General features: G+C 39.4%; 1 protein-coding gene across 2 annotated transcripts; it reads right to left on the bottom strand.

Moving 5' to 3' along the window:
• Nucleotides 1–302: 302 nt before the first annotated feature.
• ASTL (astacin like metalloendopeptidase) lies at nt 303–15,169 on the bottom strand. Of its 2 annotated transcripts, XM_072337292.1 has the most exons (15): nt 15,052–15,169; nt 12,316–12,460; nt 11,645–11,868; nt 10,747–10,771; nt 8,607–8,623; nt 7,894–7,918; nt 6,879–6,950; nt 5,703–5,837; nt 4,921–5,038; nt 4,050–4,228; nt 3,847–3,931; nt 3,223–3,350; nt 2,093–2,208; nt 1,433–1,658; nt 303–350 (listed from the first exon to the last, which is right to left on the bottom strand). In XM_072337292.1, the coding sequence occupies exons 3-15, from the start codon at nt 11,738–11,740 to the stop codon at nt 316–318; spliced, it is 1,257 nt and encodes a 418-aa protein (XP_072193393.1). In that variant the 5' UTR covers nt 11,741–11,868; nt 12,316–12,460; nt 15,052–15,169; the 3' UTR covers nt 303–315. The 2 variants fall into 2 exon arrangements, with proteins under 2 accessions (XP_072193393.1, XP_072193394.1); XM_072337293.1 differs by lacking the exons at nt 11,645–11,868; nt 12,316–12,460; nt 15,052–15,169 and adding an exon at nt 11,029–11,115.
• Nucleotides 15,170–24,940: the final 9,771 nt, after the last annotated feature.

Genomic DNA, 24,940 nt, shown 5'->3' on the forward strand with positions numbered 1-24,940 from the left:
TAACATTGACATTGTACATGGTTTGAGGGACTATCAGAAAAAAGAAATGGAAACTTTTTTTTTTTTTTCTATGAAGCTTTTAATTAAATTGTTAAATAGAAAGAGGTAATAAATTAATTGTGCAGACAAAAGGGGTAATATACTAGGATATACAGAATTCATACATTTATATGGCTTGGGGAAAAAAACTTTCCCAAGAAGATGAAGAATTTGATTCTTAATAGAATTAAATTGCATACTGATCCAAGCCAAGATAGGAGCAGAGTTGGAAATCCATAATTTCAATATTCACAGAATAGATTCTTCTCCATTACATCAGTTGCGGTTGTTAAATCTTCTTTGGATCCTTGCTGTAAGTGAAATGAAAGAGTATTTAGCTTTCAAAGCACTCTGAACAAACTGTAGAATCTCTAAATTATATAAAAGTTAAATCACATTTTATCCAAAAACTGAGATCATTTTTTAGCTCACAATACCCTGCACATAGCAGGGGGGTTGAAACTAGATGATCATTATGGTCCTTTTCCACCCAGGTCATTCTATGATACATAAATGTGGTGTGGGGACTTTTTTCTTGGTTTTCTTTCCTTCCATAGCTACAATTGACAGAAATAGACATTTTCACAGGCAATTTTGCTGTTCAAGTTTGGGTATACACCTAAATTACTGTGTTCCTCTGTATGCATGTTCTTAGCCCATGACAAATGCAAGGTCATGAGTTTGCTGAGCTTTCCTTCAGCTAATGAAGCCAAGCTGCTTTACTGAATGTATAGTTTGCTGTTGGCTATGGAGATGCACAGTGACATTTCTTTATTCCATCTGACACATACTAATGTGACAGCCTGTGGCAACTGAATTGTATAGTTGTGTTTCTAGTTATTAATTAGATGGGACTGAATATAATGTGTTTCAGGTGGATAAATTCCATGGATCCTTTCCATGGAAATACTGCCTCTCTTCTTGCTTTAGGGCTGCGTGACTTGGTTCACCATGAATCTTTCTTGCCCTCAGAACAGCTTGATTAAAAACTGCATCTTTTTCAGAAGAGCAATGTAATTAAATTCTATGTTGTGATTTATTCTCATTCTACTGGTCTAGTAACGCTGTAAGTAATTTTAAAGTGATCATACCCTTAATGTTGCATGCTTTGCAACAGTGTGTATCTGAAAGACAAGGCAAATTGTGGAATCTGGAAATCACTTGGCTGACAGTTTACTGTGAGCATGGCTTCATCCTGCTGGATGAATTAATGGTATCAGTAGTACTGATCCATAAGGTCAAAAGCAAATCAGGAAATGATGGCTCCTGTAGATATCATTTCCTCACTGTTTTCCCAAAACACAAGCAAAGAAGAAGACAGAACCCCCATTGATTTGACAGAGGTTTTTGTTTGTTTGTTTTTCTCTGGCATTTTCCATGTTCTCAGACCTACCAGAAGTAAAGGTGGCTTGGAAACCAGAAGCTGTATCAGCACCATCTGTGACAAACTCTATGAGCATAAGATTGCTAGAAGAAACTACGTCAGTGGGTATCTGTGATCCACAGGTTTTGTCCATTAAAACTTTAGAATACTTGCTGGATCCATCATAAATTTTAACGTAATCACCCTGGCAGCCTCTGGTTTTCCTCAGCTCAAAGGCACGAAAGTGCAGGGAAATCTGGAAGGCAATCAAAAACAAGCCTTTCATACATGCATATGTGACTTCTTTGTTTGAATATCCTCTAAATGAGACAGATTTCAAGCTGCGGTCAGACCCAAACTGGAACTGATTGCCCCTACTTGCCTCTCATCCCCTGAAGATGCAGGATTCAGATCTAATGAGCCTGTGACTGAATGCTCCCATGCTCAGACTGCTTTGTCTTGATTTTGCAAACCTGAAGCCCAATGCATGGAGGTTTTCCAAAATCACAACTCTGCAGTTGTTTTTCCCATACCTGGCTTAAGGACATGAAAAGTAGAGACTAGTTTGAAATCTCTCTTATGAAAATAAATGTCATATGGCAACTGCTATGCAGGGGAAAAAAAAGCAAAATGCTTTATAAAGGAAGACGTAAGTTCAGCCATATACAGAGACCATTAACTTATGATTACCTTTCTGGATCGGGTTCGGATAAGCCAGACACAGTTGGTGTTATCTGAATAGTTTCTAGGGTAGTTGGCAGATTTCAGTGACCCAAACGCTGCATCAATAATAGTGCTGCAACGACCTGAGGGAGAAACATTTATCTCAGCTCCAGACTTGCAGAAACTTCCACTGATTTAAAATGACAGTATCTTCTAAATGTAAAGGTCATGATTTTCTGATAAGGCAGCATTTGTTTCAAGGTATCAGTACATCTTGATTAATATGAAAAATCATATCCTAATTTATTTGTAATGCATAAGCATCTGTGTCAAAATGAGAAGTGAAGTCGTATGTGGAAAAATGTAATAATTTTTATTGATGAGCTCCACAGTGTAGCAAGGGATCTTAGGATGAAGTATCCTTTCTACACCTCTTTAAAGAATGTCAAAAGTTTCATTTTGCTGTCTTTGATCACATGGTCTTCCACAGGAACAAGGAAGTAATGTTAGAAGAATTAAGAAAACTCCACATTACTTGAGTTCTAAGCTTAGGAGGAAGACTTGGGCTTTCCTCTGTGCAAGGAAGAATATTCACTTGTGTTCACATTTCTCTGATTGTATAGGAGAATTACTTCAAGCAGAAGTTAAAATTAAGGAGTGAAAAATACATACACATTTAGAATGACAGCTTAAACATTTGAGGGTAGAAGCTCCACAAGATATTGTTTCAGTTCAGTGATACTGTTTCAGTTCAGTGGAGCTACAGCTCTTTAAGTTTGACTCAGGTCTTAAATAGAAACTGCAATGAAAGACAGTTACATCTGACTTTAGTGGGGTTTATAGCTGTCCCTTGAGTCCTAACAAATCCAGTGACTGCATGAAGCTTACAACCAGATATGCAGTTAAGTCAGCGCTACAACATTGCAACAGTGAATGTGTTTGATTTATTTTTGAGGTAGAAAATAATATCTTACTAATCACAAGATTCCTCTAGCTTGACCTTTGCATTCTCTCCCACAATGACCATACGTGTACCATAAATTTAGAGATTAACCCCATAGTATTTTATGATGAACTGCTGCCACTGCAGATTACTCATACACCTCCTTCAAGGAGCTGAGTATCCTCAGGTGAAAGGACAGCTCTTAGGAACTTACTGCAATTGTAAAGCCTGTTGATTTTGGCCACATCCAAGTTGCTCAGCCCCAGCCTCTGTCCAATATGTACTGATCCATCAGGAACCGGTACAATTGTTGCTTTTCCAGTGGTATTAGTGAATGTGTGCCTGTAAAAACAAAACAAAAAAGATAAAAAGAATTTTTATTTTTTTTCTTCAAGCAAAGCAGCATTTTTCAGGATTTAATAAGACAATCTATATCCCTTAGAGGGAAAATAGCAATTGTATGAATCAGAGGAAAAAGACAGTTCTCCCTCACACACCTGTCTATGACTGATGGCTAGCAGGCAGTTTTCTTAGTTATCTAACCCTTCTTTTTTCAAATGGCAAAGGGAGCTTCTGAAGCTTCTACCTTGGTTGTTGCTATGGATTAACTGCTATCCAATTAGGTTTGATTAAGGTGTCCATCAGTAAGCTGATGCCTTTCTTTACCCCCAAGCTCATCTGTGAATGACTACATAAAGAAAACTAAAGGATAATTATTTAATCTTGAGGAATGGCAGGATTGAATTGGCTCACAGTGTCCTATTAATTGGGAGAGTGTTATAAGAGTTCTAATGCAGGATTTGAGTTCCAACGAAAACAATGCCATACTGCTACTTACGGGCCATAGTGCATTACTGAAGAATAGTCATAGGGAAGACCTAGATTGTTGGAGTTCTCAAATTTCTTGAAGTCTGGTCTGTCAGCTGTAATATAAGATACTGTATTTAGTGTACGCTTCTTATTCACTCATTTTAGGGAAAAGAAAGAGGTTGGAACAGGATGATATATCTAGCCTATATAGAGGAAGTCAAAAGTACTTACCTGGGCTGATGTACTCCCACATGATCCTTACATATCTGTCCCTGTCACTTCGAGAATGTTCATGCAAAAACCCCAGAGCGTGGTCCAGTTCGTGCTGAATAATTCCCTTCCACATGCAGCCTCCTTTCATCACAGATATTGTCTGTCCACCTCCTACTTTTCCATAGTTGGACCAGCATCTGAGATGAACACCAGCAGAAGACATACAGGATTTTTATTGTCAGACAGGGACAGTACAGAGAACTTTACTTCACATGAACCTTGCCTCGTGTGATGTGGGAGTGGAAGGATTGCATTCTGCCCCCTGGGATAGTGTCTACAAAAAGGCAAAACTGGCCATGATGTAGAAAATGTCAACTATTTATGGTCATCGCTAAGGCCTCGTGGAAGACATTCATTAGCAAAGAGGCTCCTGCATGCTAGCTTTCTGTACATAGTGATTTTAACTGCCTAGATAAAAAACATTTTTATCCAAATGACTGAATCCTGTATCAGAACCGGAGCTATGAATAGCACTTCAGAGCTGGCATATGTTGAACAGTTCTGTCATGGGATCAAATTCTGACCCTAACAATCAGCTCTGATTCAGAGAACTCTTTATTTGTTAAGTCCCAGTTGATCTTGCCTGTGCGAGTAAGGACTGTTATAACCTGTTAAATATTGGCTTTTTTTAATATATATCATCAGTCACTTCTGAGTCACTGATGTAACAGTTGTGTCCTTGAACTTGCAGGGTATCTGGCACTGTTGAAAAACATAAAAGTTCTTCTCTAAATCCATGCCTTTTTCTCTTTAAGGTCAAACAAGATGGGAACAGTGAGGAATCAAAAAGCTTTGTAGAAATAACTTGCTCATTTATCTTTTAACTCACCCATCAGCAGATCTAATGATGAGGTAGTCACGTTCTGTCTTGCGCTTCACAAAATTAATACAAGTCAATGTTTCAAATTCTGCCATGGCTTCAAGAATCCCTCTTACGTGGTTCTCCTCTGGATAAGAAAAGGTTAATTTGGCAGGTTGGGGGGGTGACTCAACAATAACAAGTGCCATTAAAATATCATGGGTACACAAAAACAGGGTAGATGAGAGACATAAGCATTAGAATAGCCTCTTTCTTGCTCGGTAATTTATTTAATTTGTTACCCTAGCACGAGATTGTCCTCATGCAGATTAGTGTCAAAAAGGATTCAAGTGGGAACATTTTATTCTTAACTTCTTGGTTTAAATTTTAGCAGTAATTGTTGTTACAACTTCTGATTGTTCATTTGAAGGCAGATGTAGGAAGATAGTTTGCAGATAAAAATTAGGCCATTTAAACCACATTGCAAAGATCATGAATCCTATAAAGGCAGGTGTTCTGGAGGTACTATTAGAGAACGTGATCAATGTTGTCTGTAAGAGATTGCCTCAAAACATTATGGATGCCAACTGCTCAAGGAAATTGGATCTGTTGATTTTTTGTAATTTACAATTAATCTGTACTTGCATAGCAGAAATAAATACTTAGAATAGATTGCATTTCCTGTTTGTGCGGCCACTGGAAGTAGGTTTCTATCTGAAGCTTATTGGATAAAATCAATTTTTAAAAAAAAATAGAAAAAAGAAAAGAAAGAGAGAAATGAAAAGAAAGAAAGTAATAAAATTTATACTCACCATAAGTAGGATCCAAGACATATGGAATACGAACAATCCCATCCCTGGACTGAGGCCAATAGCAATTGCGACAATTGATGGCACTGCGGCTCCTTTGAGGAACTATGTCACCTTCTTGCAAGAACCGAGAGCTGTCTGTGGTGAAAAAGAAGAGATGGAAATACCTGAGCCATAGATTGCTGGGAGCTGATGAGGGCTTATCTGGAAAAGTATCATTCCACTTGTGCTCCTTCATATCTTTCCCCAAGCATCTGCTCCTGCTCAGCATGGGAAGTAAGTGGACTATTTAGCTAGATAGACATTATCTGCTTCCCTACCTTTGCTATACTGTCCTTAGCTAAGAGTACAGGTGGGAAGCTCCAACTCTATTGGGAAGGATTTCAGGCAAAACAGTGAAGGATTGAAAGAAGCTCAAATAGTGAGAGAAATGCTGTACTTCGATACTCACCATGTTACTCTGAGTAAATATCATTGAACACCTGCCTGAGAAGCATTCTGTACAAAGGCAAAGGGATCAGTAAGGAAATACAGGAAGGCAAGAGTGTAGAGGATCAAATTGAAAGGAATTATATCTGTAGAAAACTGTAGGAAAGAAAGAAAGGAAAGAAACCTATAGAAAGGTTTGTGTCTGTTTCTACAGGCAGGAGTAAAGTTTCAAGAATGACAATTTCCCCTCCCAAAAAATATGAAAAAGCAAAGCTGATAGAAAGTGGTAAATAAGAATAAGGGTGCAGAATATCTGGAACAAGAGGCTTGGAACTGACCATTGCTTATGTAGGAGTCTATACTGCAAAGCGATATGAGGACTGAATGCAAGTAATGCTCACAGTCAGGCAGTTAAATAACAAAGCATCCAATTATCCAACTTCTCACTCTGTGTCTATAGAAAGACCAGGATTTTGAGGGCTAAAGCTGAAGATGCTGCTTGTGTAGCTCGGTTGCTTTCACACCTTATATCATTTTCCATATTGACAAGACATTTGAGGTACCATAGGCCTTCAGCAGATCACCCAGACAAGGTGTTGCCTCTGGGCAGTCTCCAGGGGTTTCTTATGTATGTATGTGTAAGACAGAAAAAATGTTTGCATTGACTGTGCTAAAACATTGTACCTCCCTATTACCCCCCCTCCAGATCGGCAGAAAGGCCATGTAAAAGCAGAACTTTGATGGCATTACCTTTGTTAACTTCCAAAATTCTGTTAAAAATAACTTCATCTTCAGAGTCTGTCTCTGTTGGCGATGGAGAGTCTGTGTAGAAAATACAGAGTATCACTCTCTAATTCTCAAAGGAAATCTGAATCCTGGTTTTTAACCTGATGAGTTTCCAGGAACTCCCCTTATGCTGCTCCTGGTTACCATGGTGCACTGAAATTCACTGAGCCTATGTATGTGTTGGCACAGTGTTCAGTCATGTATATCTTTTCTCGGTGACACAGTCTTTTGAACCTACCAACAGCTTCAGCTGTTTTGGCCTTAATCTAGTACCAAGAGCCATTTCCTTTCAATCTTTCTCTGTACCTTTGTTATTTAGTCATTGTATTTCAAATACTTGTTCTCTGGCACTTCTTAAGCCTGTTTTACCCCGCATAGGAGGCTAGCTGGCAATTCTTCTTGTCTACATCTTCCTCCTTTCACTCAGTAAGCACAACTGTCCTGCATGCACACTCCACACACAACCCACTAGCATATCAGGATAAATATGGATGGAGAATAGTCCTGCTTCTTACTGCTGGATATACTCTTCTTGAAAAACCCTTGAAATCAATGAAATCAGAACTGAATTCCTATTTCACAAATGAGACTGTGGACCCCACATAAGCTCAGCATCAGGGACTTCTTGGCTCTGCAGTGAATCAGCTGAGTCTGAGTGCCTTTCTTTGAGTCTTGACATCAAGAAATAGCACTGGCAGATGGTCTCTGTGATTGCTGTTACCTACAGAAGTGACTTAAGTCATTATCTATGCAGAGCCATTTTTAGCAAAATTAACAGATTTTTAGCTAAGCCAAAAAGTTGGCTGCAACCAAAAGACTCTGCTTTGCATGAAATACTCTGGTGAGTGCATTCACTTAAAATTCCTCCCCTGAGATTAACTTGCATTAAGCATGTGCTATTTGCTATAGTAACTGGGTAGTTAACAACTGGTGTACTCTACTCTAGCAACTACTTACATACAGATATAATAATACATACCATATATATTCTCTTCTGTAGTAACCTACAAGGACAATACATTAGTTTTATATCACAATTGATATTATTACATAAATATATATATATAAAAAAAACAACAACCAAGTAAGATGCAAAGGAACAAGGAACATAAGGGCTACTGTTTTAAGTGCCACTGCAGCTTTGATCTTTTAGTTATTGTATCATGGGTAAGATAAGTACTACCATGTTGTGGTAGATATTTTTCTTTGCTGGTTTTTTTTGGCACATATAGATATCATAAAGAAATCTGGAGAGTCATGAAATGCATTTTAAAGCATGTAGTATGTTTCAGAGCATCTAGCTTCGTTCATCTCCCAGCTAGAAAGAGTGCAAGAATTGGTGAATTCCCTGATGAAATCCCCACAATATCATCCCACATTTCTGATGATAGGCCATAGCATCTACTGTCTGTAGGGGATTGTAGGGTTGATGCCTAGCTTGAGGAAGTCACGTTGGTAGCAAAACAAATTGCCATGCTTCTCTGTGATTCCAGAGGAAGCAAAATCTTCCTGGGATTTTATCTGTATTCGGGCATTGTGAAGCAGTCAGTGAATAGGACAGGGGAGGAAACCCTGGTACTTTTTATCTGGGAAGACATTCCTGCTCAGATGGAGATATGGATGGAGTAGATGAGTCTTGAAGTCAATACTGGACGACAAAATGAACAAGGGAGCTGATTTAGCTGTCCTTACCTGAGTAGATTCTGTTGCTGCAAAAAGAAAGAAAGAAAAAGACAAGAAAAAGGGACAAATTAGATTCTGAATGCAACTTCAACTTCAATAATAAACTCCTCAGCCATCAGAATGCCTTTGGCAGATGCTCTTACTTGAATGGGTAAGGGAGTGCTCTAACTGCTAAATATATGCCCAGAAATTAAACTGAGATTTAGACAAACAGCTATGAAAAGTCCTAGAAGGACAGAATCAAAAATTATTTACCACCTAAGAAGTCAGCAAAGTATTTTATCAGCTTCAGAGTGGAAAATAACAGAGGAAACTTGGAACAAAAACCCAGATTTCACTGCAAAAGTTGCAGGATAACAGCTCAGCAGTCCTCTCTGGTTTCAGAGAGCCAAAGGACAAAATTATGAAGTTGAATTAAGGCTATCACCTAGTGTTAGACAAATAATCCTGACTTCAGGATGTATCTGACAGTAACTTGGAACCATCCTTATTTCTAAGACATTTTTCTAGTGTGCAATCTTTTGATTTCTGCTAAAAATTAGTTTCTAAGTACCAGCAAGGAGAGGAAAATTTGACATATAGATTTCTGAGCAAAAACTTCTTTGTTACAGCATTGTAAAAGTGCAGAAATGGAAAGATTCTCTGAAGGTCATCCGGTTTGTCTAGTTACCCTACGGCAGAAGCAGTTTTATCTATGTTACTCTTGACCACAGTTTGCTTGACCTGTTCTTAAGTATGATGGATATGCCACAAGTCTTTATAGTATCTAGTATTTTTATCCCATCCAACACCACACTCATGCAAACAGTTTGCATATTTCTAAGCCAATCCATTATGCTTGACTTTCTGATCATGTGTTTTCAAAAGAAGATATGGAAGATGTCAATGTCCATCACACCTTGTAGCACTTTTCCTTTTTCACAGCTTCCATTGATCTAGGTAGCCAGAAAATCTTCTATCTGCCTTTTCAGAGTGTTGCTTCAGGGACATTCTAAAGAAACTCCACTCTGATGACTTTTGTTTATTATATTAATGCCCCCATCAAAGAGGTCAGTGGTGTCTAAAAAATTCTTCAGGAAAGCACATTTTGAGTTGAACCAACCAGTTTCAGAATTCATGCACACAAGAAGCATTAGATTAGTTTACTAGTCAAAGTCAGTGAAAATTACACTTCAGATTCCTAGGCTCATAAAATCCAAGACACCTTTCTAAAGTTTAAGTGAGACAACACAGAAGGCCTCTACCAGGTGTCTGATCAAGTTAAAACCTGATATGATACAGATTTTGAAATGATACAATTCAAGTTTACCCTGAAGTGTAAATACTGAAAGATGTCTCAAAAGGCACAAAAAGTATAAACAACAGTCAATTAAAACTTGGCCCAGTAACCCTGCAACTTTGAGTTTGCACCAAGGCAGGCAAGGAGGTGAATGAATAGCTGAGCAGTCAATTTAAAAGTAAGATATCAAAATTCAACATTAAAATTTAAGTTTCAAGTGTTTGAAATCACATCTAAATTAACCTAACAAACAGCATCCAGAAAGTAAGTGTAAAGAACATCCATTGGAAGTCATCTGCATTCAGCCCAGAAGTAAATTAAGAACAAGAAAGTTAGTGCCTTTATGTGCTCTACAGCTGTCTCTCACCATCAAATTGGTCTTATGTGTTCAACTGTATTTACCACCACATTCGTTCTGCTGCACCCAGGCAGATCCTTCTGCTGGCACTACTGCTAGAACCATTGAGATGTGACAGCCTAAACTTTTCCTACCTTGTGGAAGCTTTGCTTTAAACATATCTTAATTTATCCTTATTTCAGCTATTATTTGTTTGTTTGTCCCATGAAGACAATGGGAAGCCATACACTTGGTAATAATAACTCACTTCAAAATATATACCTTAGTAAGTAGGCAAAAAGAAAACCATCTTCGCGCTAAATCCCTAATACATGCAGATTAGCGGCATGGTTGTTCCTGTCAATATAATGACTTGAGTTACACTTTAAGCTTGTAAAAATTGTACATGTGAAGTTATCACCAAAAAAACACCAACTGCATCAGACAACAACCAAAACCGCTGTTATGAAACGTATTTGATACAAAGTAAAGAATTAACACTTGTCTTTAAAATCAGTAGAAATCCTACTTACTTGCTGTGCTGTTTTCGTAGTTGTCCTGCAAAATCAATAGGTAAAAGATGTTAATTTTCCTTTGCTGATGAGGACAGCAACAATAGCACCAAAATCAGGTAAAAAAAAGATGATGACAAAAGGAATAGATTAACTTCACATCTTATTATATTTCTAGTATTTTACTTGTCAGAAATGTATCAAAATGTGTCTCCACAGCTTAACTCCAGGAAGAGCAAGTCAAGTGGAGGGAAGAGCAATTCAAGTGGAGGGAAGAGCAGGGCTGCCTAGACCTTCTCTCACCTGAATAGGGAAGCCCAGTACAGCAGGAAGCAGAAACGCAGTGAAGATTAGGAGCATTTTCAGATCCATTCTCCAGCCCTGACAGACCTTCAGTGCTTGCCCTAATCACTATCAGTTCAGGAGTGCTGCTGCTAGATATACCAGCAGAGCCTGCCCTGACAGGGCACAAAATATCATCCCTAGCCAATGGGGATCCAAGCAGGAAGTAAATTTTTTTTGTAGCCTCAATAGCCAATTTAGCCCCAGGGCATCTCCCAGTGCTGCACCGCTGCTGTCACTGTGATCTATAGCATCCCATGTCTCCACACTGCTCTTTGAACCTGGATCAACCTCATGCTGTGCTACCATGCATATTTTATGTTTCTTGGAGAATATTTCTTTAAGTACTCAATTTGACTGATACCACCTGAGAAGCCCTTGCATATGGAGGGCTTTTCAGAGTACTGTATTGGTTGGATTTCAGATGGTGGGTGACTTTTTCTATATCTCACGGAAAGCACAGAAGGCTGTGACATTAATCACTATTCAATGAAGTCATGATTATATCTTCCCTGAGCAGCATAAGCAGTATTTTCCATTCCTCCATCTACAGAATGATTAACAGATCACCACTTACTGAGTTTACTTCTCCAGAACTGCATGTAGGAATCATAAAGCAGACCTGGCAGTAAATGCTTGGAGGAAGTCTCTTGTCACAGCAGTATCTTGTCATGGCCTCATTATTGAAGCAAAGCTTGGTGAAATACTTGCTGAAGGTGCTGTACCTGGGGAATTATCTGCTCTTTGATACACCTCTGTTTTGGGTCAGGGTACATTTTCCATGCACAGAGAAGGAGTTACCTATGTTGGTCAACGAATCATGAAAGAGCCAATAAGTAGCACAGTGGGAAAGAGCTTTTCACCTGTTTTTCACAAGATGAAACCCAGTAGAAGGTAGGAGCCACAGGGAATTGTCACTTGAATCGTATTGTCAGGAATTACTATTAGGTGCTTGATGAAAGTTCACAGTCACACGCCATTGTCTATTTTAGGAGAATCTGAGTTGACAAAACCCAGGGATAAACTATTATTACCCCACAGGGAGGCAGCACAGCAGAATACTGCTTGTTGCCTCTCTGGCTGCAGTTCAGTATGCCCTGGATGCCAGAAGCAGTGCAGCGCACGTCCCTTGTTGCCGTGAAAGAACAAAGATTAAGCAGGCACAGTCAGCATGCTAATCGTGCCGACATGGGCAGTCTTTGTGTCCCTCTGTGTGCATAAATATTTGCACTAAGCAATGCTAAATACCTTTCTTTGTATTTGGGCAGGATAGTGATGAAAATCTTCCTTGCGCTGGAGCAAAGTGGTGCTGATCTGGTCTGTGGTTCTGGCGTAGTTCCCCAGGCATCTCCCTCAGTCCAGGGGCAAAGTGGATGTCCTTGATTCCAAATACCTTATTATGCCAAAGAGTATTAAAAAACAAAACCACCAGAGAATGGGACTTGTGTATAATCTGCTCGCTTGCATTCGAATTTAGGGGGAAAAAAAGTAAAGGTCAGACTACCCTCAGGGAAACCAGTCCATGAACAAAAGGAGAGATCAGAGATACTGAGGGAATAAAACAAGGGGTTAAACTTGGGAAGATCAGCAAACTTAGCATCTTTGTAGCTTGTTGCTGGGAAAATGCTACAACCTCCCAAGTGACTGATTAATTAACTGCCTGTACTCAGGAGGGACTGAGGGAATGGGACTGACAAGTGGGATACTGCACGTGCTGCGCTGGATGTGCTAACGCTGACATATTAAGCACTTTGTAAGATGGATTGCTGCATGCCACCTTTTCCATATGCTAACACCAGTGATGACTAGAGAGATTGCTGGTTGCGATCAAGAATGTGGATGTAAATGCTACGACTGGCAAAGCACACACAACAGAGCAAGGGCAAATGGTGACTGACACATTGTGCCTGCTGCCCATCCTTGGAGATCCTATCAACTTCCATTTGTCCATGCGTTTTGGATTCAATATTTGAACATTTTCATAACTATAGTATTGATGGGGAAGGAATTATCAACAGCCAAAAAAAATTTAATCTGTCAAGAGATTGCAAAAAATAATACATAGTTCTACTGTTTTCAGAAAGGCTAGTACCTCTGGAAGAAAAGATGCCAGACAGTCTTTGATCCTTTAGGAGCCAAAGTAGGACTTAACAAATAGGAGCCTGACCTTGCATATGGGAAATTTTGCCTGGATTTGAGTTCTCCTGTTCATGTGTCTCAATTTCTGGTGGACAGTAGGGTCAGAACAAGGGGGAATAGCCTTAAACTAAAAGAAGGGATAATTAGATCAGATGTCAGGAAGAAATGTTTTATTCAGAGGGCACTGAGGCACTGGTACATGCTGTCCAGAGAGCTGAGGACACCCCATCCCTGGAGGCGTTCAAAGATAGGGTGGATGGGGCCCTGGGCACCCTGAGCGGGTGGGTGGCAGCCATGCCCAAAGCAAAAGCTTGGGACTAGATGATCTTTAAGGTTTGCTTCGACGTAAGCCATTCTATGTTTCTATGATACTTTGTACCTGAGAAAAATGATCGGCAGGTGTCCAAAACCAACAGTAATATATCAAGGGTTACTTGAGTAGCACCATTACCTGTAAGACATCCATCAGCCAAAAAAAAAAAAAAAAAAAAAAAGAGTACTACTCCTGAGAGAACACTAACCTCAGGAGTTATTTACTCCTGAGGACAAATGCAGACCTGCAGAAACCTGTATGCATCAGCAAGAAAAGACCTTACCAATATAGAAATGAAAAAAATTATGTTGCATGTGAGAGTTCACTCTGAACTGTAGATAGCCAAAATCAAAACAGCATGTGTACAGTAGTTACAGGCTCTTCTGTAGACATCCTTCGGATTTTGCTCAGTCATATATCCTTTAGACATACAAGCTATACAATTGTTATTCTCTGTGATGTGCTTCATCATAAACAGTGCCTAGAAAATAATGTAAACCACCAAAAACTAGTTACAAAAAAGAAATAAGACATCTATAACTGTTAACTACCAAGCAGTATAACTACTAGCTACTAAATGCTATATAGTAAAATGCGGGAAAATACAAAACAATAAAGTTGTTGCATTGATATAGGTTAGATATATGTTGGTTTAAAAATATACAGTTTCACAGCTTATGGAAGTTACACTGTACCTATCTTACTCAATTCATGGTAAAAAACTGAAAAGTCTTAAAGATTTTAAATCATGTGGCTTTAACAAATCCAACAATGGAGCAATGCTATGGTTTACAACACATAAACCTATGATCACAATGTTATCTGCATGATTTCACTGTGGGCTACTGGCATCATGTAAATAAACACCACACAATTACACCTACAGTTCAGGGTTAGTGACAAGTCTTAACCAAAAATATATTATTTTAGGCAGAACAGCTCAGTATTATTTTTCAGGAATGTCTGTTGTGGGATATTTCAGTATTCTGACTCTTTCAGCTCAACTCTGGGCTCATTTGTCCTAAACCCAAATCCTTTGGTCAGGAAGACTGCTCCTGTGCAGCTCTTCTACTTCACGCCTTTCAATTTCTTTCTCACTACTTCTAGCTATCATAACACTCTATCACGCAGAATTAGCTTCCTTTTCTTTGGTATCTTTATTATCTTTCAGCTGTGATACTTTTCAGCCATAAATCAGTTCTCACACAATGTTTTTCTACGTTTGCTTGCAGGATTTTCTGACTTTTTTTTTTTTCAAATCTCCTTGTTCTGCACTCACATTTGATAGTCTCTAAATTCCTTCCAAATCGCTGAGACTCTTTTGGTAATGCAATGGTCAGGGGTGAGTAATTTTGGTTCAGCTGACATCTACCAGTACAGAACTTTGCTGGTATTGAAGTTTCTGACGGTTTCATAGGTAGCCAGCACAGAGACACCAAGTCTTTGTCCAGAAGAAGGCAAGTGTCATAAAAGTCAACTCCAGATAAGGCAAAGTACACTTAGAAGCTGTTTTCCCACACCCAAGAACATACCTGTTGAATCAAAATATGTAGCTGTCCTTCATGTCCCTCTCCATATTCCTTCCTCAGATCATAACAACCAGAAAGTAGAAGCTGCAGTCCTTCAACTCATTTCCTATTCCACTTTCTGTCATGCTTCCAGTTTTTGAGGGAGTTCCATGCTCTTGCTAACACCGCCTTGCTAACAGAAGCTCTTAACTGTGCATTGTCTGCACGCTCCATAATATTAATGACCAGCTCCATTCATAATCCTGGCCTTAGCAGTACTACTCCTCTGGCAAGACTTGAACCCAAGTGATGAACTTTTGCTTGCCAATTCTCTATTCTGAAAACAGGGGATAATGAAGAAAAACACTTTTTTGTTGTTGTTGTTAAATTGTGGGTTGCTCTTTCCAAAAGAAAAAACGTGCAAGAAACAAATTGAAAAACTCAAAACATCATAACTTCTAAAATAAATGCATGACTAAAATCAGTTTTCATTTCAAAATAACATTTCAAGGCCAAATCTAGCATCGCATAATTCAGCAATTAAACTAGCGCTTAACATAATATATGATCCAAAGATAATTTAAGGTGGGGGAGGGGAATGAAGGTGATGAAACTGGAACTTTAATTTGAACCACTCTAGTAATGAACTTCTGTTTGTCCTGGGAAAATTAAAATAAAATAAAAATCCCAACAAATTCCTTTCTTTTATCAAGAGAAGAGATCTGATTTGTCTGCTGCCCTTAGGTGAGGAATGGACAGATCAAAGGTTTTGCAGAACAATGTTTCCAGCCTGCAGAACAATGTCAGGCTGATTGCAAAGGAATCCTTGTGATGGGGTAAGGTGAGAGCTGTTGGAGCGTTGCCTGGGGTTATCTTTGGTCTCTGCCTTCTGCAGGGACGCTGCCATCACACAGTGCAGCCCAAGCTGCTCACTGGGAAAGTGTCCTGCCTGGGTGTCCTTGTGATGGGTTGTGCAATGCCAGCCAGCTTCCTTGCTTGGGTTCATCTCCACCAAAAAAGGGAATTTTTTTACAAGCTGATAGGTTTCAATCTCACTAACTGTGCCATGAATGTTACCGTTGTAAACATTTCTTTGATGTCTTAATATGGGAATTGAGACATCATCTCATGCCTGCTTCTCAGACAAGTGCATAGGAGCAGACAATGTGTGCCGTCAGTGAAAAGCACAAATCTCTGCCTTACAGTGCATAGATATGTCTGACAGTCCATCGGTAACCCTACTCATTATCTCTCACTCAGAAACAAATACATGAGCATCTGCATCAGCTAGCTGCACTTCCCTGATTTATTTTGTTTTGCTTTTTACCTCAGCAGGAAGACTGCTTGTACCATCTGTCTTAATACTTTTGCTCAGTTTTCACTTGCTGGCTTCCCGACTGTCCTCTCTCCAGGATTTTTGAATTTTTCAGTAATAATCTTGAGATGTCATTTTCAGTCTTACTGTGTTTTTTTTGAATGCAGATTCTTTTTGCAATGTGAGCCTCCCCAGGAATTACACCCATTTACCAGGTAAGCTTATAGCTTTGCTTCCTCTCCTGAAAGGGCAATTTGTTGTTTCTCTCATGCCTTCTGGGCAGGTGAGTTTGGACACTTCCTCTGCATCGGACTTTATCTGGATCCCCAGAAATGTACTCCAGGGAAAGTTAAAGTTCAACCTTCACAATCCTGGTCTTGTTTTAAAAAGAGAAAGTAATTAAATATTAACATTGGAACCATCAGTTGACAGTAAACTTTAAACCAGTGTTCATTTCTCCAAGAATTTATGAGGACCTTTGAGGCAGCTTCTGTTGCCTGCCATTAAATGAATTTTACTACCCTTGAACCACTGCAATCTGATAACTTGAGGTTTGAGGAAGAATCATCGCACTGCTACAGTGCTTGGTTTTGTGATAAAGTAACTAAAGAACTAATTAAAAAAATAAAATGCAAATAGGAAAAAAATGTGTATCACAAGATCAAGTCAATATTTTTACCCAATTAAATGAAGTATCCAGGAGAACGATTTATTTCACCATGGCTTAACAAGATTTTGAGGCTGATTATCTACACTGTTCTTTCAAATAAAGAAGCAGCCCCTGAATCTTATCATAGTGTGGTTTATATGTTCTATCATTTTGATGCCTTGGTCTGTGCAGAGCTAGCCAAACAGGGAAAAGAAGCTGTAGGGAGAAGCCTCTTCAATCTACCTTGCATGCAACTGTTTAAGATTACACAACTGTGCCTGTGCTACAGACAAGTGCTGACCTTTTCCTCTTACTGTCTGGTACCAAGTGTGTCTCAACTTTGAGCAGAAATTTTGACACTGAATTCACATATTTTGCCTCAATTCAGGTGAAAGGCAAAAGTTTAACTTTGTTGTAACAGTCTTGTATTTATAAGACATAACTCCAGTCCCAAATTAAAATCCAATAGTCTCACAAAATATTCATAGTGGAAATGGGACCTTGGAGATGTTAGTCTTATATGGACAGTAAGAAGAGGCTAGCATTGTCCAAGAAGATGTAAACTGTTGCTGATAATGACATGTATATGGCATGTTGGGAGAGATCTTTCAGTGATAAGAGACCTTGGTATGTAACTGATGTGGATGATGAAGGTAACTTGGATTGGAAAACCAGGAGTTTTAATATGACTATGTTAAACCTAAATTCATATGAGCTCCATGAGGAGAAGACATCAATGTCAGCGTGAGACTGTACATTGTAAGAAGACAAAACAGTCAGTCTGAACTCAGAATATACAAAAAATGTCTGCAGTGAAACTACAGTTTGTCTTACATACTTAATAAAGAGTGTAAGAAAATTTCTTATGGCTGCCCAGATTAGATGACAGAGAATAGTCCCTCTGCATATCATTGTACCAACTCAGGAAAACTAGCAACAGATGATGAAAAAGAAGACACTCCTGGAGGTGTTCAAGGCCATGTGGGATGGGGCTTTGAGTAACCTGGTCTAGTGGTAGGTATTCTTGCCCCCAGTAGGGGGGTTGAAACTGGAATCTGTAAACTATAAAATATAACAGAGGGAATGGATCAAGTGCAAATAAGGTATAGATGAAACAGACTTCTGTCTTAATAAATAACAGATTCTCATTCTGTAAGGGCAAGAGAATAAGACATAAAAATGAACAAATGGAAGAGGGAAGAGGTGAGAGGATTTATGAGGGTAGAGGAGTACAACCGATTTTCAGAGGTCACAAATGTGTCCAAGAGAAAGGATAGTGTGGGATGGCAAAGCAGAGTAAAACAATGGAGCAGAGAATATGAATTCCAGAGTGGAAATAACCAAGGAAGGGTATTTGCAGTAGGGGTTTTACTCTTTGCCATATCTCCATCAGATTTCCTCCTGCTTTACCCATCAAGAAGCCTCTGACCAACTTTGCAGTTTCAGTGCTGAAAAACTGAGTATTCAGAGAGAGCAGGCAGCAGTCAGGAACACAGGGCTGCAAGTCAGGGAATCCACTGCTGAAACAACAGTTCCATGAAGGATAGTTTGGACAGCTGCGAAAATGAAGGAAACAATTGCCCAGGGCTAACTGAAAGGAGTACTCACAGGAGACATCCTCTCAAATTTGAATGTTACTTTTTCAGCTGTGTTTTAGAAGAAGATTCTGCCATTTCTAATCTGGAGATTGAAAGCTGCGTGCAGAACAAGTATGGCCTTCTGGGGCAACCACAGGCAGGCTCTTGTGTTTTTCACCACAGTGGAAGTGGCTAAATCCTGAAGCTGGTTCCTATCTCAAGATCATTTAGATCAGAACCATCTACAAGGCTGTCAATAATGGTGCTGGTTGGAGTGTGAAGTCTGAAAGACCTATTGCTCTTTCACACAAGACAACATTGATTCTGACTAACAATTACCTGTCAAACTTGACTGGAACAAAGACAGATCTGCCCTGTGATCTCGATTTGAAACCTTCAAAACAGCATACATTTCTGCAAACACACAAACAATTCCCAGTTGCAACTATTTCAAAGGAAGACACAGAGATCAGGTAGGTCCCAGAGGTGGAACAAAAAAGATATCATTAAAAAAAAAAAAAATGGACTCATGCCACTCTTTACACTTAACTCATTGTCAATCATGTTGGTAGAAGACAGCTATCCTGACAGCTGTAGGCTGTTTTCTAAAAAGGCTATTTTTGTAGAAAGTGTTGGTAAGGTCTGTTTGTTTCTTGACTGGAATGTCTGGGTATGCGACTGCGTGTACCAACCATTTTTATCGAAGAGTTGACTGAAATTCATATAGCAGAAGTGTTATAGAAAACATTCCAAAAACAGAAGAAAGCTTATGGGTCACACACAACCTCTAGAGGTGAACATGAAAAGAAACATTTTTGAACTCCAGACCTAGAAACTGAGATTCTCTGATATCTACAATGTTTTCCTGGTTTTCTTTCTGTCTCTAAGTCAACAAGCAGGATCAAGAACCTTGCCATAGGGAAAACAGTTCCTGCGGTGTTCTTGATATTAATAATACAACAAAAATTACTGCAAACTGATTCACCATTTGGAAATAAGTACTACCACATCCAAGGTATTGATAGCTTCTACTGATGGGAATGCCCAGCAAAAGACCCCAGTATGCTAAATGACCAGAGACTGGCTCACAGTCTGCCCAGTGTGACTTCTCACCAGTGCCTTTCTGACGGACAGAGGAAACAAGATGAAATTTTGACCAAAATGGAGACATGGAGAGATAGAACAAGGGGTCAATTGTTGCTGTCAAACTGTCACTTTGCATGAGTCATTGATTCAAATACACATTCATGGAATAGAACCTGTTTTTTCAGGGTTTTATCTAAAAATATATAAGAAAAACCAGATTCAAATAACAGGTGGTTCCTCCTGTAATAACCACCCAGGATTAGACCACAGGCCTCAGATTTGTTCTCCTCTCCCTGACAAGGACCCAAAGCAGCTGCCCAGAAAAGCACATAAGAATAGGGAAGCACGTGCAATATTTCACCTGTGATTTGAATCTGAATCCTTCCTGAACCTTCTCTGTAATTCTTACAAGGAAATTTGGAATTTAATCTCTAAACCAAGCATGTCCAACACACAGTCCCTGGGCAGTACATGGCCTGGTCCAGCCTGTCCTGCAGCCATCCCCTGCCCTGCACCATCATGGCAGGGGCTCTGCCCTGCTGAGTGGCATGACCCAGCCCTGACCATGCATCCATTGCTCACAACAATCAAACAGCGTTGTGTGGCTGGAACCATCTGGGTTGAAACCAGGGGCATGGGGAGGGGGCAGTGCACAGCTGACTCAAGCAATGGCAAATAACTTTGTGCACTTTGATACACTGGCTAAACACAGCCCTGTGAACAGCAAAACACATGCAGCCTTGCCTTCTGGTTTGGCAAAGGGATTTCAGAATAGGTTTGAAGATTGCAAAAATGAAAATAAAAATCGGCAAACTCAGGTGTGGCTCCCATGGTGTTTTGCTGTAGATGTGAATGCTCAGCTCTTCAGTAAGCCAGGCCACAAGGTATCAGGTTGGGTATACTGGAAACAAGAATGAAGTACCTAATGATTGTGTATATTTTCAGCTGCATAAACAGTAAGATCAGCTTGTATTTGGAAACTTATTTTTCTTCATCAGTTTCTTCACTGAGAGGAAAAGGAGCATAGAAGACAACTTCTTTCAGTGTGTAACACTGATTCATTTACAAAATTTAATCAGAAAATTATCCAGAGATCACTTGAAAATAAAATAGTTTATCATCCTGTATGTAAAGATTTAAAGACAACTCCAAAATAGAATTGGATAGAACTAAGCTTATAGCCAACATCCATTTTGTGGCTTTGGGACCTTAACATGGCTAGAGACCTCATTTTAGCTGACAGCATGAAAACCCAATGCTTCTCTCTTCAAAATACCTGTTACAGCAATGGAACCGTAAAAAGCAAATCTGTACCGTAAAAAACAACTCTTAGAGGAAAGTGTAAAACAAATATTGTTGCCTCTAGGAGGCAGCATTTTATTGCAAATACACTTAATGTATAATTCAGTGTTTTGACACCTCAGGATTTTCAAATCTCCTGTGATTATTAAAAATTATATAGCAGAAAAGAAATAAACATTTACACTTGCAGAGAAGATATAGGTGTAAAAATGAGCTCCACTTCTCCAACCAGACAAACCCAGTTCTTAGATGAAATAGAGAAAGTTGGGCACAAAAGTGTTCTTAGCATTCCTGTTCTCCTAGGTTTTCAATAGTGAGTTAGAAGAATTTGACAGAGAAGCTGAATATTTGGCTTGTTTACCTACTCTCAGCAGGATACCCTCCCCATGTAGGAAAACATTTGCTCATTTGCTTAAATCTCAGCTGTTAACAGGACACAAACATAAGCTTGCATGTGCCAGTTTCCTGAACTGCATCCTTCAGCTGCTCTGGCAGTGATTTGGCTTTCTTTTATTCACACAGCCCTAATCTGAGCTGGAGATAGCACTTTCTTTCAGGACCACTATTACTAAGACACTAAGATCTCATGCTAAAGCCGTACAGACCCTGTTTTACTGCTGGGCTTTGTGCATGGAAGAACAAAGAAGGCCAGACTGGTTTGTGGCTTGTGTCTTTTGGACACATCAGAAACTAAGAAGCTTTCATGACAGTGAGTTGGCTACATTCTTGACTTCAGGGGTCTCTAGAAGGATGTAAACATTTATTTTCTAATTTATTCTCTAATCAGCTCAGCAATGCAAATTGCTCCCACAGTGCAGTTTGGTAATGGGGACTCACTGTGGTCCTCTGGTCCAACCCTCTGTACCACTCACATACTATTCATCTTCTTCAGTTTAACCATAGAACAGCCTGCGTTGGAAGGGACCACAAAGATCATCTAGTTCCAACCCCCTGCTGTGGGCAGGGTTGCCAACCACTAAATTGAGCACTAGATCAGGTTGCCCCGGGCCACATCCAAGCTGGCCATTAACTCCTGATTGAATGAAAATAGTTCCTTTAAAAGCAAGTTGCACACAATCAGCCTCGAATTCAAAACTGCCCAGCATGGAGAGCCCTCCACAATTCCTTGGAAACATTTTTCAAGGAATTTATGCCCATTGTTAGAAATCTGCAGCATGTTTCTAGCCTGAATTTGTCTGCCATCAGCTTCCAGCCATTAGATCTCGTTAACACTTTGTCTGAGAGAACCTCTATTATAAATGACCTTAGCCTTTTCACTGACCTTGAGTCACACTCTAATTCACTGCCCTCTGAACCTCTATCATCCATGTACCTCTTTCATGATCTCCTTCCAAATTGCCCAGTGAGTTTGTGCTGTGTCCCAAAGAGCGGAATGCAGTGTTGTTCCACAGCAGTCCCTCTAGTGCCAAACTCAGGTGTTTCACACCCTTCCAAATTCTGCTCAAAGTTTCTCCTTTTTATCTCCTATGGATCACACTACTTGGCGGTGTTTGCTTTTACAGTTTTGTTTTTGAATTTTCTCATTTCATTAGCTTTGAATACAGAGAGCACACACCAGGTTACCTGATATCATTTAGTTCCATAATTAAGACAGTACTGCAGGATTTGAGACTCCGCTTTCCAAGTATGCATCTTATGATGCCACAGGGGATACAAGTTCTGTACCACAGCCAGATTAACAGTTGATATTGATGATGGAAGCCACTTAGAGCACTGTACCCATTTACACCAGCTGAAGCACCATAGCTTGAAGCTCACTTTTCTTGAGGCTGAGCGCTGTTTGTCTCCTGTTCAGAAAATAATTCTTTGTTCTTGTCTTAATACTTTCATTTACTTGACTAATATGCATAGGTCTGCTTCAGTGACAGTGATGGATAGGCAAAGCCCACGTTCTTCTCACAAATCTTTTTCTTTTTTTTCTTATAATAACATTGAGACAACTGCTTTATCTTATTGGGACTGCAAAAGATTCTCTCAGTTGTCTGCAATATTTCACCATCTGGTGAAGTATTTACACTTGAAGGAAGACAAAATCCCTTTCTTAAAGCTCTTATAACCTGCTGCCACAACATACAAAAACTTGAGGAGGGGGATATAGTCATCTTAAGCATAAGTCTTTTACCTTCACTTTTGGTTTTGCTATGCTTCATTTTCTGAAGAAATGCTTGATAGCCATAGATGGCCCTTTGCCATCAAATGGCTGTTTCAGTACCTAAAGATGGATGGCACAAACAACTTGCTATTAGCTAGCAAGCTATTTTAGACCATCAGCAAACAGTCCGATTTCCATAGCACAGGATCTCATATTCTCATAACAAGTCAACACAAGAGAAAACATTAGCTTACACCTTCAGGCTAATTTGGCTGGTATGAGCATTTCTCTTTCCCATTTCTTTAACTCACACTTCTGCCTGGTGAAATGCTTCAGTAAGAATCAGTCAGAATATTTCTGCCAAATACCTGCCCTGACAGAGCGGGTTGACTTAGGGAAAAATGTCTGCAACCATCATCTTTCATTCAGATGTATGTGGGTTTTCCCTTGTGACAGGGAAGGATCCTGGGAGTTCACTTTGTGTCTTCTACTGATAGAATAAAGGCTGCAAACCACTGACCTCCTTATTTTAATTGTTTGCAATTGCATTAAGGAGTTTGTTTTTTTGTGGTAAGGCATGAACTGCCGCCAGGGAGTATAAAAGCCCTTCTAATTCTCCATGTGATTTGTACTAATAATTCTTCATTCAAAGAAATCCTCTTTCACAGAGCTGATGGGAAGAAAACCCTAAAATATTGGTGGAAAATCTCAAAGTAGAAACAGAAACTATAAGCATCACAGATTGGCCAATACCTTACATTATGTCATCACAAAACATTCATATCCTGAAGTATCAGAAGCTGAAAATCATGCTGAGGAGACATTTAACAACTGAAGTGGGCAAGGTACACTCAGCTTCATTTTTTTTTCTCTGATGTTAGCATTATTTTCAGCCTAAGGAAATCAGTTGTGTTTTCTTCTAATGTAATGTCAGCACAGAAATTCAGACTCTTGAGCAGACCTGTAGCACTGATGTTGTCCTTAGGCAACTTACCTCTCACTTGGTTCTGGAAATTATATGAGGTTGTAAAAATCAACAACAAAACTGTCAGTCCCACAGCATGATCCCAGAGCTGACAACAAAGAGAACAGTGGAAATGCTGTAGTGCTCAGGGTAGAAGGTGGGACCCACCACTCCTACTGCATTCCTTCAGTGCCCAAGGGAGGTGAAATGGAATGATAGCTCTATTAACAAAAGCCACATCTTTCTTTGCTTTACCTATAAAGATGTAGGCCACTGTTCAAGGCGCACACCTATTTTCCCTTGTTTTACATCTCCTTGGTGGCATTAATAAATCTAGTCAGTGCAAATCATAGCAGTAGAAATGTGTTGTATGCTGGAGTTCATCTTATAATCATGTATATGCTTCTGTCATTCTTACATGTATTCCTGTACCAGAAGATACATGGTTAGAGAGACTGTAAAATATGTTTTCAGGTCTGAACCTGCTCATAATGTTTAACTTGCAAATACAGGCTTTCATCCTTCCACACTGGCAAGTCTCTTACCAAAGGTAGATACAACAGACAAGATAAATAAATAAAATTCATGTGGTTCTGCACCATTTCAATGTGACTGTCCAGAAAGGAAGATTGTTACCCTGGCCTCCTTTTAGCTTATGACTGCCAAAAAGAAAAAGGAGAGATTGTATTATTTGGTATTGAGACAAATGCCAAGTGAAAACCTGACTCTGAATTATGCCTGTGGCCCACTTATTTTTTTTTTTTAGAACAGGATGTGCTGAAAATAAGCAACCCTTATAGACAGATGCAGTGACTGGGTGTGCCAAAGCTAACTGAATTATGCATCAGTACCAGTTATATGCATCAGTACACCCAGAAAATCCTGCAGTCTTTGGCCTGCTGCTTGT

Source organism: Excalfactoria chinensis, chromosome 5 (genome assembly GCF_039878825.1).
Source record: "Excalfactoria chinensis isolate bCotChi1 chromosome 5, bCotChi1.hap2, whole genome shotgun sequence".
In the NCBI taxonomy this organism is placed as follows: domain Eukaryota; kingdom Metazoa; phylum Chordata; class Aves; order Galliformes; family Phasianidae; genus Excalfactoria; species Excalfactoria chinensis.

Coding starts and splice junctions, on each gene's coding strand:
- ASTL (XM_072337292.1), bottom strand. CDS start 11,740: ATGACAAGATACTGCTGTGACAAGAGACTTCCTCCAAGCATTTACTGC. Junction 6,951..7,893: donor TACAGAAGAGAATATATATG/GTATGTATTATT, acceptor TTTTCTACACAG/ACTCTCCATCGCCAACAGAG. Junction 2,209..3,222: donor CAACAGGCTTTACAATTGCA/GTAAGTTCCTAA, acceptor TTTCTCCCTCAG/GTCGTTGCAGCACTATTATT.